The sequence below is a fragment of the Mustela putorius genome, unplaced genomic scaffold (genome assembly GCF_011764305.1).
Source record: "Mustela putorius furo isolate JIRA1106 unplaced genomic scaffold, ASM1176430v1.1 tig00000081_pilon_pilon_pilon, whole genome shotgun sequence".
In the NCBI taxonomy this organism is placed as follows: Eukaryota; Metazoa; Chordata; class Mammalia; order Carnivora; family Mustelidae; genus Mustela; species Mustela putorius.
The window spans coordinates 1-14,766 of NW_025421272.1; the positions used below are offsets into that span (position 1 = coordinate 1).

General features: G+C 38.9%; 1 protein-coding gene across 1 annotated transcript in view; it reads left to right on the top strand.

Annotated features, from left to right (window-relative positions):
• Positions 1-332: 332 nt before the first annotated feature.
• MTMR3 (myotubularin related protein 3) overlaps positions 333-14,766 on the top strand; it is a gene marked incomplete at its 5' end in the record, with an annotated part of 42,367 nt that continues 27,933 nt past the window's right edge. Inside the window, 3 exons of the mRNA XM_045062724.1 lie at positions 333-365; positions 5,025-5,107; positions 7,303-7,469. Of these exons, the coding sequence (XP_044918659.1) occupies positions 333-365; positions 5,025-5,107; positions 7,303-7,469 (283 nt within the window). The remainder of the gene's footprint in view (positions 366-5,024; positions 5,108-7,302; positions 7,470-14,766) is intronic.

Below are 14,766 nucleotides of genomic sequence, written 5' to 3' on the forward strand. Positions count from 1 at the left end.
TTACCATCAAGTTTTAAATAGCTACCTGATATCATATATTTACTTTTAATTTTACAGCACATTGAATAAAACATGCCTGTAGATTTAGATACCATAATATCATTACTTTAAATATATTCACTGGGTATCAGTTTTTCAAGTCCTAGAATAAAGAACATCTATAGGAGAGTTCATTTGTAACATTTAAGGTATGAATTGCTCCCATTCTGTGCTTTTCCAAAACTGTATTTTTGCATATGTACAGGTTTATTTCTTTGCTCAGCTCATTTATAAACAAGTGTTCAAGTGAATTCATGAAAATTTAAAACAATTTTTGTTGTGTAATTCAATAGACTGCCTCTCAGTCTGCTGCTTCTGAAATCCCAGTAAGTAGCATGAGAATCCTAGGTGGTTTTTGCACCGTGCTTTGGAACAAGTTGGTTTTGACTGTCAGAAGCTCACCTTGCAAAGCAGCAGAATTTGTCCTCTCTGCATGAGTCCCTTCCATTTTACTAGACAAAGTGTTACTGGTACATTATGATGAGAACAATTTGTAGAGTGAGGAAAAAGCCCCATAGTGTGTACATAAACAGATGGAATTGTGATCCTCAAAAAATGTAAAGTGAATTTCAACTAGGAATAATTTGTAAAATCAAAATTAGTATTTAAAAAGATAGTAAAGCTTCTATTTCCAGGCTGGCCTGTTAATGCTTTTTAGGAAAAATGTGCAAGTGTAGCACCTGCAAACATTTTCCTTAGCGTTTTTTCACATTCTTTTGTCTAACTGTAGTATAGCAAAAATCTTTATTACCCAAGTATCAGAAGGAGGTTACTGTCAACCCTTCCTTCATGTACCTTGGCCGCAGTATTCATATGCCAGCAGAAGTGTCTGCATCAGTGCTAGAAGAGCAGCTTGTAAGTATAAAAGGTGAGCAGTAGAGTTTGGATCTTTAACTGGTGACAGTCTTCTTCTGACTGGTTTCTATATAAGATTTAGAGCCCAGATACTTAACAGCTTATTACAGATTTTAGGTTTAGACTCATTATTTTCACTCAGTTACTGCCATTTTTAATTCAAATGGATGTACAGAATTAGTACTTTCCATTCAGGCTATAAAAAGGGCATTGTTTTTAAAAGGTAGACCTATCCCACTTTTAAATTCTGGTGCTTAAAAATACTGCACATGTGCATGTCCACACACACAAACTGAGAAAGAATTAAAGTAAACATACTAGGATATGATGACGTAAAATTCCCTCTGGAGTGAGATAGTACTATGGATCTTTAATACTGTGCATGTCTATTATAATTTTTAACTGCTGCTCTTCTGCTTTTTTGGATTGATGCTCTTATGATTTTGATGCCCATGATGTAACTGTTGGCCTTTTGAGAAATTAACAGCACTGAGTGTGTTTGATGCATCGTTTGAGCACGAGTTTTGTGGAGATTATAAGAGGAAAATCACTGTAAAGGAAGTTAAAATTGTCTTGCAGGAAGAAGGTAGAGGCGAAAGAAGCAAAAAGAAAATGAGTTGCTACAAAACACTGAATCAGTTTTCTAGGGAGGATTTGAATGTATGTGACTTTAGATTTTTTCGTACTCTTCCATGGATAGAACTGTACATAAGGACTCTGGTTTAAATTCTATTCTCCTCTTGAAGGTCCCTGATGGAGAGCCCACTTAATTCTGAGAGAAACATTAAAGTAGAGCCCATACAGCAAGGAGGGGCAATCTTAGAGGAAGAAGGAAAGGTGCACCATTATAATGGAAGGAGCTTGGGCTAGAAGACAGGTGCATGGATTCTGGTCCTGTCTTTGCCACTAGCTTATAGTGTAGAAGCTTAACCTCCCTGGGCTATAAAATGGCCTGGATTCAATGGTATGGATTGAAGACAATTTATAATTGTTTGCTAGTAGGGTTGAATATGGGGTTTGCCTGCTTACAGAAATGGTAAGAGATCCTCTTGATGTGTGAGGAAAACTGAGAAACCTAAAGTAATGGAGCAGGCCTTAAAGTAGAGAAACTTCGTGTGTTTTGGTTGGGTGTGTAAGAGGAGAAGGCCTGTTCTGCATTTTTGGAAGAGGAGGCAGTCTGTGGAGGGAACATCAAAGGGAACGTTGGGCTAGATAGGAGAAGAAAAAAGGGAGTTGTTCATTTGGTATATAAAATCACTTATTTCTCTCTTATATGTCTCTCTTTTTTTTAATTGCTGCATATTAAACTTCCCTGCATGTGACAGTCTGCATGAACATTAAAATCTGTTTTCCATATCTATGACTTGAGTACACATGGTGGTTTATGGTGATTTGCTAGTAGTATCTGCATACTAGCATCTGGTATTTTTAGCCTTTTCCTTAAATTTGTGATGTTAAAATGTGTGAAAATTTGCATATCAAATGCATTTTAGGTAGCAAATATTTTGCATGCTCTAAGGTGTTTCTTTATTCTGGAAGTCTGGACACAGGCTGATCCAACAGTAGGGCATGTAAAGCTTATCTCTTCCTTATAGCACAGTAGCACAGACTCGTTCACTTCCTCCAGCAGCTGCTATTAGCATTAGTTGGTTTTCAGATTTTATAGTTATAAGGAAGGTGACTGAAGGGGACCTGGGATGCAGGTGACTTCTGAGAGAGTAGCCTTTCCATGTGGGTTTGTAAAGCTACTCTCACTCCACTCCAGACCCTTCCTGTTCCCTCTGCCTGGGACTTCCTGTGCTGTGACCATTTGATGTTCAGAAAACATAGAAGCAGGTTAGAAATTGGCCCAAGGAAATTGGGAAGTAGGCAGATTTAGTTGGTAAAATTTTAGAAATTTGAGATTAGAATTCAGGCTTCTTAATTGCCATTCTTGCAGTCACTTTTGGGGAGGGAGGGAGAAGGGAAAGGGGTTATATTAAAACAAAGCAAATGCAATATGAGAGTCTGTTACAGGGCATCCAAAAGCAGTATAAGTGTCTTATAGGGCACCCAAAGGACTGACCTGCAGACAGATCAGTGTCCTCTTCCAATCTCCATCTTTTTTTTTTTTTTAAGATTTTATTTATTTATTTTGGAGAGAGAAAGTGGCAGTGTGTATGTGTGCGCACAAACTTAGGGAGAGGGAGAAGCAGACTTGCCCCTGAGCAGGGAGCCTGGCGTGGGGCACCATCCTGGGACCCTGAGGCTGCTTAACAGACTGAGCCACCCAGGTGCCACCTATCTCTATCTTTTTAATATGTGTTCTTCCATTACAGCTTATCCCTACCCGTTGATGTATATTGCCTTCTTCCTTCTGAGATGTACAGGTCTTGAAAGAATTTTTAGCTGCATCAGCTACAGTTTCTCACAGCACTTGGACTGAAAAACAGAGGGCCAGGGGCGCTTGGGTGGCTCAGTTGCCTCTGCCTTCGGCTCAGGTCATGATCCCGGGGTCCTGGGATCGAGCCCCTGCATGGGCTCTCGCTCAGTAGGGAGCCTGCTTCCTCCTCTGTCTCTGCCTGCCTCTCTCCCTACTTGTGATCTCTGTCTTGTCAAATAAATAAATAAATAAATAAATAAATAAAATCTTAAAAAAACAAAAAACAAAAACCAGAAAACTTAAAAAAAAAAAGAACCCCAGAGGGCCAGAGTTCATTTTTTCTCAGAATACAAGATTTCTTCACTTACTCCCAGTCCTATTATGAGGGAAGTTTTAGTTTTATAGACTTAGAACTAAGCAAGAAGGTTCTGAGTTCTGAGGTAAAAACTCCCATTTTCTATATATTATTTTGTTTGCTTCTCTTGTTTAATCCCTGCCCCAGTTTCTGTTTCTTATCCCAGACATCCAGCACTGGGCTTCTTTTTGATTCTCACATCATTTTTCTGAGAGTTCTCTGCTAACTCTGGCAATTGCGTGGTGGGGCAGAGTTTGCAGGAAGCCCGTTTCTGAAACTGGCTCAGCTAAGATGATGGCCACCTTGTGCAGGCAGCACTCTCTTGTTTCTGTGCTGGAGACTGCCTGTCTCTTCCTGTGCTAAACATGATTTGTTGGAATGCTACTTGGAATTGTCAGAGCTATATTTTGCCTGGGCATGATATAGTATAAGAAACAGTAGTCTACCCCTTCTCTAAAGAGTGAGTGTATCTACAATTATTTTACCAGGCTCTCTTGAGAAGTTTTAGAAATTAGTTTCTGAAACCAAGGGTTGAGTCAAGGTGAATTGATCCAAGAGGGGGAGGATTCTGATATCAGCTTGAAGATTTGTCACCTGTTAAGATGCTTTCCCTGTCTGCCTCCCTTTCCTTCTCCCAGCCCTTTCCGCTATTATCCTTACTTCTGTGTTCTGTAGAGTCTGCTCACCAGATTGGCAGGGAGAGGACCATTCCAGCTTGTTCATACAAGCCCCACTTGGCAGACAGGGATCTTCCTGGTCTTTTGAAGCAAATTAGACTTAGGTAGTTTTAGGACCTTTGACCACTGTGTGGCCTGTTCCCTCCACTTTAATGTTTATTCTAACATCTAGATGTTAGATGGGTCTATTCTGCTGAGCACAGAGTCTGACAAGCAAACACATCTTTCCGGTGTGGCTTGTGGGCAGTTTAGATTTCCAATGTTTTTCAGGATGTTCCTTTGCTAAAACAAAGCCACAAGTCCACTTTGCTGTTTGGGGCAAATAAGTGTAGTCCTGCCGTCACCTTGATCTGCACTTCTCTGTGAACAAGACCAGATTACCACTCTGGTTCCCTTCAGCTGCTTTGTCATTGCAAATCACAGCTAGCTGTAGTGTGTAAAGTAGTACCTGGAGAGATTTTGAGTTTGATACTTGAGAGATGACCTGTTTCCCTGCTCTTTCATTCCTTGTCTTCCTGCTCAGATAGGACTTGAGGCTATTGATTTATAGGGAAAGGAGGGGAAACCCTAATTGACTCAGTAGTAAATCACTTGAATACTACTGATTCAGATAAATTTGTGGCTTTGTTTGCTGCTTTCCCTTGTAGAGCTTTTGGATCTTTCTTGTTGAACCCACTGAGAAAACTGCGGGATTAATGCCTTCTTGACAAGGGGTCTTCGTCTTTTTTAATTGCAGGTTCCATTACAGCTTATAGAAAGTGTTGAATGCCGAGATATATTTCAGCTTCATTTGACTTGCAAAGACTGCAAAGTTATCAGGTATGTGATGTGTTTATGCTGTTTTTTAGTGTGGAAACTATGTATTATTAAAAGATTGGATTCATGGTTTGGTAACAAAAACAGCTTTTGAGTGTCAGCCTTGTTAGGAATATTTTCTGAGTAGTTAGTGCCTGAAATATTTCATCTTTAGGCTACTTTCCTATTTGAAAAGTAATTTTTAAGTTTTTTACTTGGAAATAATTTCAGATTTACCAAAAAAAGTGCAGCAGTTAAAATATTACGAAGAACACCAATATTGTTAACATTTTACCCCATTTGCTTTATTGTTTGCAGGTGCCGTGTGTGTGTGTGTGTGCACGCGCATGTGTGTGTTTGAGTGATTGATTCTTTTTCTCAACTATTTGAAAGTAAGTTACGTAATCCTGGCTTTTCACCCTGAAATACTTTGGTGTGCTTTCCTAAGAATAGGGATATTTTCTTACATAACCATGGTATCATTATCAGGCTTCACAACTTTACACTCATAATACTTTTATCCAGTCTACTGTCCTTGTTCCAATTTTGTCATTTGACCTAATAATGCCCTTTATAGCATTTCTCTCACCCCCACCTTATTCAGGATAGGATCCATGCAAAGTCAGGTATTGCATTTAGTTGCTGTGATTCTGTAGCCTTCTTAGTTTTTTAAAAATATGTATTCATTCATTTTATTTTATTTTATAATTTATTTACTTTATTCATCCATTTGTCAGAGCGCACACGCACAAGCAGAGGGAGCGGCAGGCAGAGGGAGAAGAAGGCTCCCAACTGAGCAAGGAGCCTGATGTGGGACTTGTCCCAGACCCTGGGATCATGACCTGAGCTGACACCTAACTGACTGAGCTGCCCAAGCGCCGCTCTAGCCTTCTTCACTCTGAAACATTTTTCACTCCCTTTTTTTCTTTTATGACATTCACATTTTAAATAATATAATCTTTCAATTGAATGTTTCTCATTTTATGCCTGTACAGTGTTTCCTTATGATTAAATTGAGGTTCTTTATTCTTGGCTACAGTATTATATGTGTAGGTTGTATCCTTCTCAGGGTACTCTATTACATCTGGAGGCAAGCAGTGTCCATCTGTCCCTTATTGGTGATGTTAATTTTGATCATTCTGGTTGAGGTGTCCCCTGCTTTCTGTGCAATTTCTTCATTTTCTCCCTCACAACAAATAAACTATCTATAGAAGGCACTTTAAGACAATGAAAATATCCTGCTTTTCATCAAGTTTCTCCATTGATTTAACATCCATTATGGTTTTTATCTGATATAATCTTTACTCTAATGATTGCAAAATGATGCCTGAAATGTGTTTTTAAATTTAATAGCTCTAGAAGTTCTGAATTCCTTATCTCTTTGATTTTGGAGTGCCAGTAAATACTGTGTGTTGGCATATTGATGAACCACATTGATTGGAATGAGCAAGAGGTTCAAGTGACCTCCTTTGTTTTAAGATATATAAGTTGCCTTTTAGCCATTGAGATTGGCTTGCTTTTGATAGATACTAACTACAACTTACATTTAAAAAGCTTATTTATTAATTACTCAGTTTAAACACTCTGCATTTGAAAAGGTGAAGTATTTTTTTGCCCTAATTGAATCAAACAATATGTACCTAAAATTACAATTTCTAATAGAATTGTTTGGTTCTCTACATGGTCACAGCTGAAAGTTTTAGGGTCTTATTTTGGATCTACAGTTGCTGATTTATTCTAATTGCTGAGTTAGATTTTGAAATTATTATCAAACTGGCCAAAAGTTGTGCTGTGATTTATTTTTGAGCTTGGCCTGATAGGTTTAGGAGAAGTTCTTTTTGTTTTGTTATAACCTATTTCTTGACAACCTTTCTAAAGCTTTGGTGGAAGACATAGAAGGAAACCTTATTCATGAAAGAGAACACTGCCATTTTACTTTAATAATTACCATTAATCAATCTCAGAAGCAATTTCATCAGCCTAAAAATAAGTTTTTCACACGTCCATTTTTTTTCTTTTTGGCATTTTGTACCATTGGCTAAAATTTATTGGACCTCTTTTTATCATAAATGATGAACGTGTGAATGGCCACCTCTGATGCTCTTTTGATTGTAGCTGTCACTGCACCAGGACGTAGGCACTCTTGAAATGGTGGCTTCCCTCAAGTTTCATTGTCAGCCATCTGCTAATTACATCCGTACTTGTTTGGCTTTACAAAGGTGTCAGTTCTCAACCTTTGAGCAGTGTCAAGAGTGGCTTAAGAGACTGAACAATGCAATCCGACCACCTGCGAAAATAGAAGATCTGTTCTCGTTTGCATACCACGCTTGGTGCATGGAGGTCTACGCCAGTGAAAAAGAGCAACATGGAGACCTGTGCAGACCAGGTAGACCTTTCTAAAATGTGCAAATAGTGTCTTTTTTTTTTTTTTTTTTTTTAGATTTTATTTATTTATTTGACAGAAATCACAAGTAGGCAGAGAGGCAGGCACAGAGAGAGGGGGAGACAGGCTCCCTGCCGAGCAGAGAGCTTGATGCGGGGCTCGATCCCAGGACCCTGGGATCATGACCTGAGCCAAAGGCAGAGGCTTTAACCCACTGAGCCACCCAGGCACCCCAAATAGTGTCTTTTTTGAACTACTGTTTGAGGTACCCTTCACATGAAATGGGACTCTAAGCATATGTGTATTCATTCGTTATCTATTTTATGGAGCACCTAGCATGTGCCCATCACTTCTAAGTTTAATAGAACATGTTTCCTGCCTTTCAGGGGAAGGGAAGAACACTATATTTGGTATCACTGTCTATTGGGCCTAAAAACAACTATAGTATGGTTTAATGGGGGTTGAAAGGAGCCTAATGGAAGGGAACCATGAGTGTTGTATACACATTTGGGAAGACTTCACATTCACAGTTGCTTTTGAGTAGGTTTTGAAGGTAGAATAAGGAAGGGTTCATTGGTTAGAGAAAGGGGGAAAATGTTAGCACAAGTTGCACGAACAAAGGTCCATAGGTATGTGAAGGTAGCGTGCAGAATAGTGGCATACAAAATGGCCTTTCCCTATCTTCTTTTCATGTCAGAGATTTCCTATCCCTACCCCTTTCATCTCCTAGGTGATGAAACAGAGGTCTAGAGAGGCCAGTGACTTTCCTTGAGACAAATAGAGAAGCCGAGCTTATGCTGGAGTTCAGGCCTCCTGCCTTCTCAGGAGATCTTTGTTCCACTCTTTTTCCTTCAGAAATGGCTTGGATCAAGTTCGTGTTATTTCTCCATGTGTATTTTTCTGTAAATTTTAGGCTGCCATAAATAGAACTTTGCTGGTCCAACACTCGTTCTTTATTACGTCCAGCCTGAAAGCGAAGTCTTGAATTTCTTTTTTTTTTTTTTTTTAATTTCTAAGCAATGAAGAGTTGTGAGGCTCCTTCCAACTCAGCTTACTCTAGAGACTTTTTTCTTTAAACCTCAGTTTTTAATCCTGAATTTTATATCTTAACTATTCTGCCCTGGGTGATCTTAAACATTTGAGGCTAATCTAGCTTTGCTTGTATCACTTTGTTCCCTGGCTCATTCACTGGTTGAAGTTTCTGGTTCATAATTAAAATATAATAGTAAGCATCATCTTATTTTTTTTTTTTTTTTTTTTAAAGATTTTTATTTATTCAATAGACAGATCACAAGTAGGCAGAGAGGCAGGCAGAGAGAGAGGGGAAGCAGGCTCCCTGCAGAGCAGAGAACCCGATGTGGGGCTCGATCCCAGGACCCCGAGATCATGACCTGAGCCGAAGGCAGCGGCTTAACCCACTGAGCCACCCAGGCGCCCCACATCATCTTATTTTTAAAGATGCTTTGATATATACTTTTGTTTGACCCTCATGATTTCATCAAGCAGGCAGGATAGACTGAGTCTCTGTTTTGGGAGCCACAGAAATGGAACTCAGAGGTAAAGCCTGCTGCTGGGTTCCACTGCCAGTCAGTGACAGAGCTAGGACTGAACCCCAGTTCTCAGCTATTGAGAGTTGACTCTGTGGGGTGTTGTGCATGCAGAGATGAAAAACAAGGAAAGCCTCAGGAATCCAAGCTACCCATGAGCCTGGTCAGGCCAGTGAATCCCGGAGTCAGCCACAGGAGTTCACACCATCCTGGAAAAGGTTATGAAAATGTGCTTGCACTGTCTCTGACTTCACTCGATCATCCATTGCATCTTTTTCATTTTCCTTTTTTATTGAGATGCCATCGTATTTTGTTACTATTGTTGTTTATGGCTCTTTTCAAGTTTTTCTTTTTTCAAGGTAAAATTTACATACAGTGAAATGCACAAATCTTATATGTATTTTTGCTGCATTTTTAGTCAATGTGTCTTACTGAATTTTTAGTCTCTACCATTTCCTAGGATAATGAAGTTAGGGAGTTCTGTCTAGCTGCATAGTGTTATATAAGAACTTCAGTTGTTAAAGAGTCCTAACCCTAATGGGCATACCCCTAGTTTTAGGTGGTTAGTCAGCAAGGCTTGCTTTTTCTCCTAACCTTTTTCACAATGACAGACTAGAAATTCCTCATCTCTTTAGATGACTCCTTATTTCCTTGATAAAATTAGTTTCTTTTGGATTTGAGCCATCTCCTAGGCTATTACTAAGGTGTGCCAGGTCAGAACTTCACTCTTTTAATTATGGATGGCTGTGTCTTGAGCTGAGATGACTTCTGTCCCTAGATCCTTCTCTTCCTGATGATACTTGGTATTCTTTGGCTGCCAGAGCTTACAGATATCAACACTGTTCTGTTTTTCCTTAGTTTGTGATGGGTGGAGGTATTTGGGGGGTAAAGTACTAAGAACTAGGGAACCTGAACTCAAACCCTACTTTACCATTTAATTAAAAAAAAAAAAATACTGGGCAAGCCATTTATCGTCTTTGTACTTCAGTTTCCTTTGTTCTTCAGACTGGGACATTCCTGTTCTTCCTACCCAAGCTGATCTGGGTATCGCGAAGATCAAATCTGTTATTGCTAGAGAGTTCAGTTCAGTAAATATCTGAGTGCTTCCTATGTGCCATACTTGTCAGAACATTTTGGGTTTTATGAATATACAAGGTGATAACATTGTAACTGATTGGTTGGAGCTTAATCTGAGTAAAGGTTGTATTCTGTTTCTTTCTAATGTCACAAATCCACACTGAAGTTAACCTGCTACCACTTACATGGAATCTTACTGTACTTCTGTGACTTGATTTGAGTGTGTTTATTATATATATGTATGGCTTTTTCCTTTTTATATATTTTCACTGTGGAGTACAGAGGGAAAACTTGGTCCTAATAAAAAAATACTGGTGGCATTTTTAAAGCCAGTCAACCTGGTTCTTTTGTCTCTGCCCAGTATTATTGCGTGTTCGTGGTGGCTACAGCATTACTCACCAAGTGGGAGCATACCAGACAACCACATTCTTACAAGTCATCTTTAGGGTGAGACAACACTTGAGATATTTCAAAGTGATGCCTTTGTATAATCTGCTCCAACATATGAGATCATAAGCACATAGACTCTGAAGAGTTGAAGTGAGTTTAGTCTTTTAGCAGTTAATAAAGGGTTTTATGGATTCTGTCTCTCTATGCCTAGACTGCTAAGAGTAGAATGTGTCAGAAAGGAGAGAAATGGGAAAATTGTATCATTGCCTTATATTCATATAAATCTTAAGTTTCTGACTTGTTGAAGCTGTCATAGTTAAGCCAGCCATAAGCTCTGAGTCTTAATCTGCTTTGGAAGAAGTCCCAGTATTGCTATTGGAATTTACCTGTGAAACTTGCAGAAGTCTTTGTGAAACTCTTGACTCTTAGATCCATTTCAAACTCTAAAAAAGGAATGGACTGAAAGCTTAAAGCTTCTCTCCCATGTGCTTGGTTTTCTTCTCTTCATTGTAGCTGCCTTCTTGATGATCATTCTGTCCTTGAGCATTAAGCAGGGGTACTGACAAATGACTGGGCAATTCAGTTATTAGTTTAGTAGCATCAGGCTCCTCTCTCTGATCTCTCTTCTGTGAGATGCCCATTAAGCATATCTTGAACCATGAACAGCATAGGAGTCTGGGTCTCACAACTCTTGTGCAGCTACCTGTTTAGTAAAAAAGCCAAGTCTTAGGAGTTTGAATGAAGTCCGCGAAGTGTAAATTTAGATGACTGTCCTGGAATGTTTGTTCATAGAACAGAATGATTCTTCCATCCATATTTGAAAATCTGGGAGGGCTGGTTCTCACCTTCTCTGATTCCGAAGCAGTTCTTTTCCTCACATCCTGTATAGAGGACTGGCTCTTCTCAGACCTTTAGGCTGTGTATAATTGTGGGCTTTTGAATGCTCAGAATCACCCAGGGAGCTAGACTTTTGAGGGGGGGATATTTTTAGACTGCCTATTGACACTGGTTATGATAGAGGGTCTCATTGCTTTAAAAAAGTTTTCATTCTCGGGGCGCCTGGGTGGCTCAGTAGGTTAGGGCCTCTGCTTTCAGCTCGGGATATGATCCCAGGGTCCTGGGATTGAGCCCCACATTGGGCTCTGTGCTCAGCAGGGAGCCTGCTTCCTCCTCTCTCTGCCTGCCTCTTTGCCTGCTTGTGATCTCTCTCTCTCTCTCTGTCAAATAAATAAAATCTTTTAAAAAATAAATAAATCTTTTTTAAAAAAGGTTTTCATTCTCACTAAAGAATTGCTGGACTGTTTGCATTTTTAGTACAAGAAATAAACATTTAAAAAGGACACATCCTCATTGGGGGGGGGGGGAGAGCAGACAGGAGGGTTGCAGTGGAAACTGAAAGCCAAACAAACTTAAAACCGTAATATTTAAAATAGGATATGATAGTATATCTGATATTGAATCAGTGAAAACCAGAGAATTCTTAGAGGGAGATTCATAAGGGAAATCAGCAAATAGATGTGCTTGGCATTCAGTTTTCTAGCTGAAAAACATAAGGGAGCTTCTAACACAATTTAGTAAAAGCCAATTGAATTACTCCTGTATTTAAGGTCTGTTGCTAGTTTTTTTTTTTTTTTAAAGCATTGCTTTTCCAACTAAGTTGTGATCCACTTGTGGGTCATAAAATCAAAAGTTTTAAGGAATGAAATACAAAATGAAACACCTAGGATAGAAAATATTAAAATGTATCCCACATAGCAAGGGTGGGTAGTTGAGTAAAGCTTTTAAAAATAAACATGCAGGGGCACCTGGGTGGCTCAGGGGGTTGAGCCTCTGCCTTTGGCTCAGGTCATGGTCTCAGAGTCCTGGGATTGAGCCCCGCGTTGGGCTTTCTGCTTAGTAGAAAGCCTGCTTCCTCCTCTCTCTCTCTCTGCCTGCCTCTCTGCCTACTTGTGATCTCTCTCTCTCTCTCTGTGTCAAATAAATATATAAAATCTTAAAAAAAATAAATAAACATTCAGTGGCTTATGATGTAAAACCTAATTATTTGGGTTGTGATGGTCAGTTTCAAACTTAGGAACTTGCAGTTTCAGAGGATACAAAGGTAACTAAACTCCTTGTTCTCCTTGTTTATACAGTAACATGTTTATGCTTGTTACAAAGTATGTATTTCTTTGTATGTAGCTCAGAATTTCATACTCTAAGAATTTCATACTTCTAATCTTTTCTTTGGCAAATTGCCAGTGCTGGTGGTGGTGATTTGCCAGTTACTATTTTAAAATTAGAGGGTCCTTTTAGGGCTGAGTATTTGTGCCCAGAGTAGAGGTACTAATGTTAGAGTCATTAATTACATTTACCTTTTGTCAAGACTTGGAGCTATATTACAGGTGGGAAGAATCTCATTAATTAATGAACTTGGAAATTGTCATAGTTTTACTGTTTTTTTTTTTTTTAAAGTTTTACTGTTTTAGATGGGGATTAAAAGTGAAGGACTCTCCAATATTCTTGATGGTCACTATTCCTTGAAATTTATAGACAGATGGCATCCCATTTCAGACAGCTTTTTTCCTATTTGGAAAGCCGACATCACATCTAAAACTTTTCCACAATGGGATACATTCAGTTGATTATTTCTTCCTAAATCTCTGCACCTCATTTTTTTATAGCTCTCCTTCAGGAAACATATGATACCTAGTTTAAGCTCACAAAAAGCAGTTTAAATGGGAAGTAGTTTTATAGAATTGTCCTTCATTCAAGTAATTGCTGTTTCCTATTCTGAAGCTCCTTTCCCAGGGAAAGCAAAGCTTTCTACTTTGATCACCAAAGCAGTCTGGTCTGCTTTGTGCTTTTATTATTGTAGTTTCTCCCAGCCCCCACCAGAATTTATTTTACAACCTGTAACACTACATATAAAGATACTGCTTAATGGTTTTCTGTTTGTTTGTTTTACTGCCCTAGGACTCTGTGTGTTTTCAAGGAAGAAAGTTATTTCAGATTTAATGACTTTTATGTTTGGTTCACTTCTGCATTTGTTGCTTGCTATCTTTAGGAAGAGAAAGCCAGTTTCATTAGCGCAGATGTAGGCGGTTTATACTTGTTTGGGTGGATGTTCTTACAAATGCTTAGCACTTTACTTAGTAGTATGGTGTTTCCTGAGATTCTTGGGTACTGGAAGTTACAGTTTCATGATCTCTTATCTGCAGTTCTATAATCTATAAGGCTCTGAAAATCAAGAGTCTTCTTACTTGGTAGCTTGACCCAGTCTGAGCTGACATGAAGCTATTTGCTGCTTTACTTATTACCATTTAGTGGGAATTATCCATGCATTTCACTGTAGAAATACTAATGTTTTGATTAGTAGACCCTGTTGAGAGTGTTAATCTAATACTATATTATATATACAATTTTAAACTCAAGTTTTGAAATCTGGCCCATAGGATTTCTGATGAGGAGTTGTAGATTTATATTACTATTCTTGGTGAACTTGTTTATTTTATGTTTTATGTATATTGTGGGTGTGGAAATGGGAGAGTAGCCAGTGACAGGGACTGGATTATGGTAGGACAGACCTACCATAATAACCTCTCTCAGTCTCAGTTTTATCCTCTGTAAAATGAACTCGGTGATAACCACTCTGAGTTGGTAGTAGTGATTAAATGAGATAACATAATTCTTTTTTTTTAAGGTTTTATTTAATTACCTGACAAATGAGAAATAGGCAGAGAGGGAGGCAGAGAGAGAGAATGGGAAACAGGCTCCCTGCTGAGCAGAGAGCCCCATGTGGGGCTCCATCCCAGGACCCTGAGATCATTACCTGAGCGAAAGGCAGAGCCTTAACCCACTGAGCTGCCTAGGCACCCCAAAATAATGGGAACAACCTAAGTCAACCTAAGTGTTCATCAATAGATGAATGGATAAAGAAGATGGGGCATATGCACGCGCATGTGCACGTTGTGTACATACACACGCATACAGGAATATTACTGACTCATAAAAAAGAAAACCTGCCATTCGTGACAACATGGAGGGACCTAGAGGTTATTATGCCAAGTGAAATAAGACAGAAAGACAAATACCATAGGATTTCACTTATATGTGGAATCTAAAAACGGACAAAAAAATACAGATTCATAAATACAGAGAACATATTAGTTTTCTGGTTGCCAAAGTAGGGGGTGGCGATGGGCAAAATGGGTGAAGGGGATTAAGAGGTATAAACTTGCAGTAAGAAATATGTCAAAAGGATACAAGGTACAGCATAGGGAATATAGTAATATTGTAAATACAAT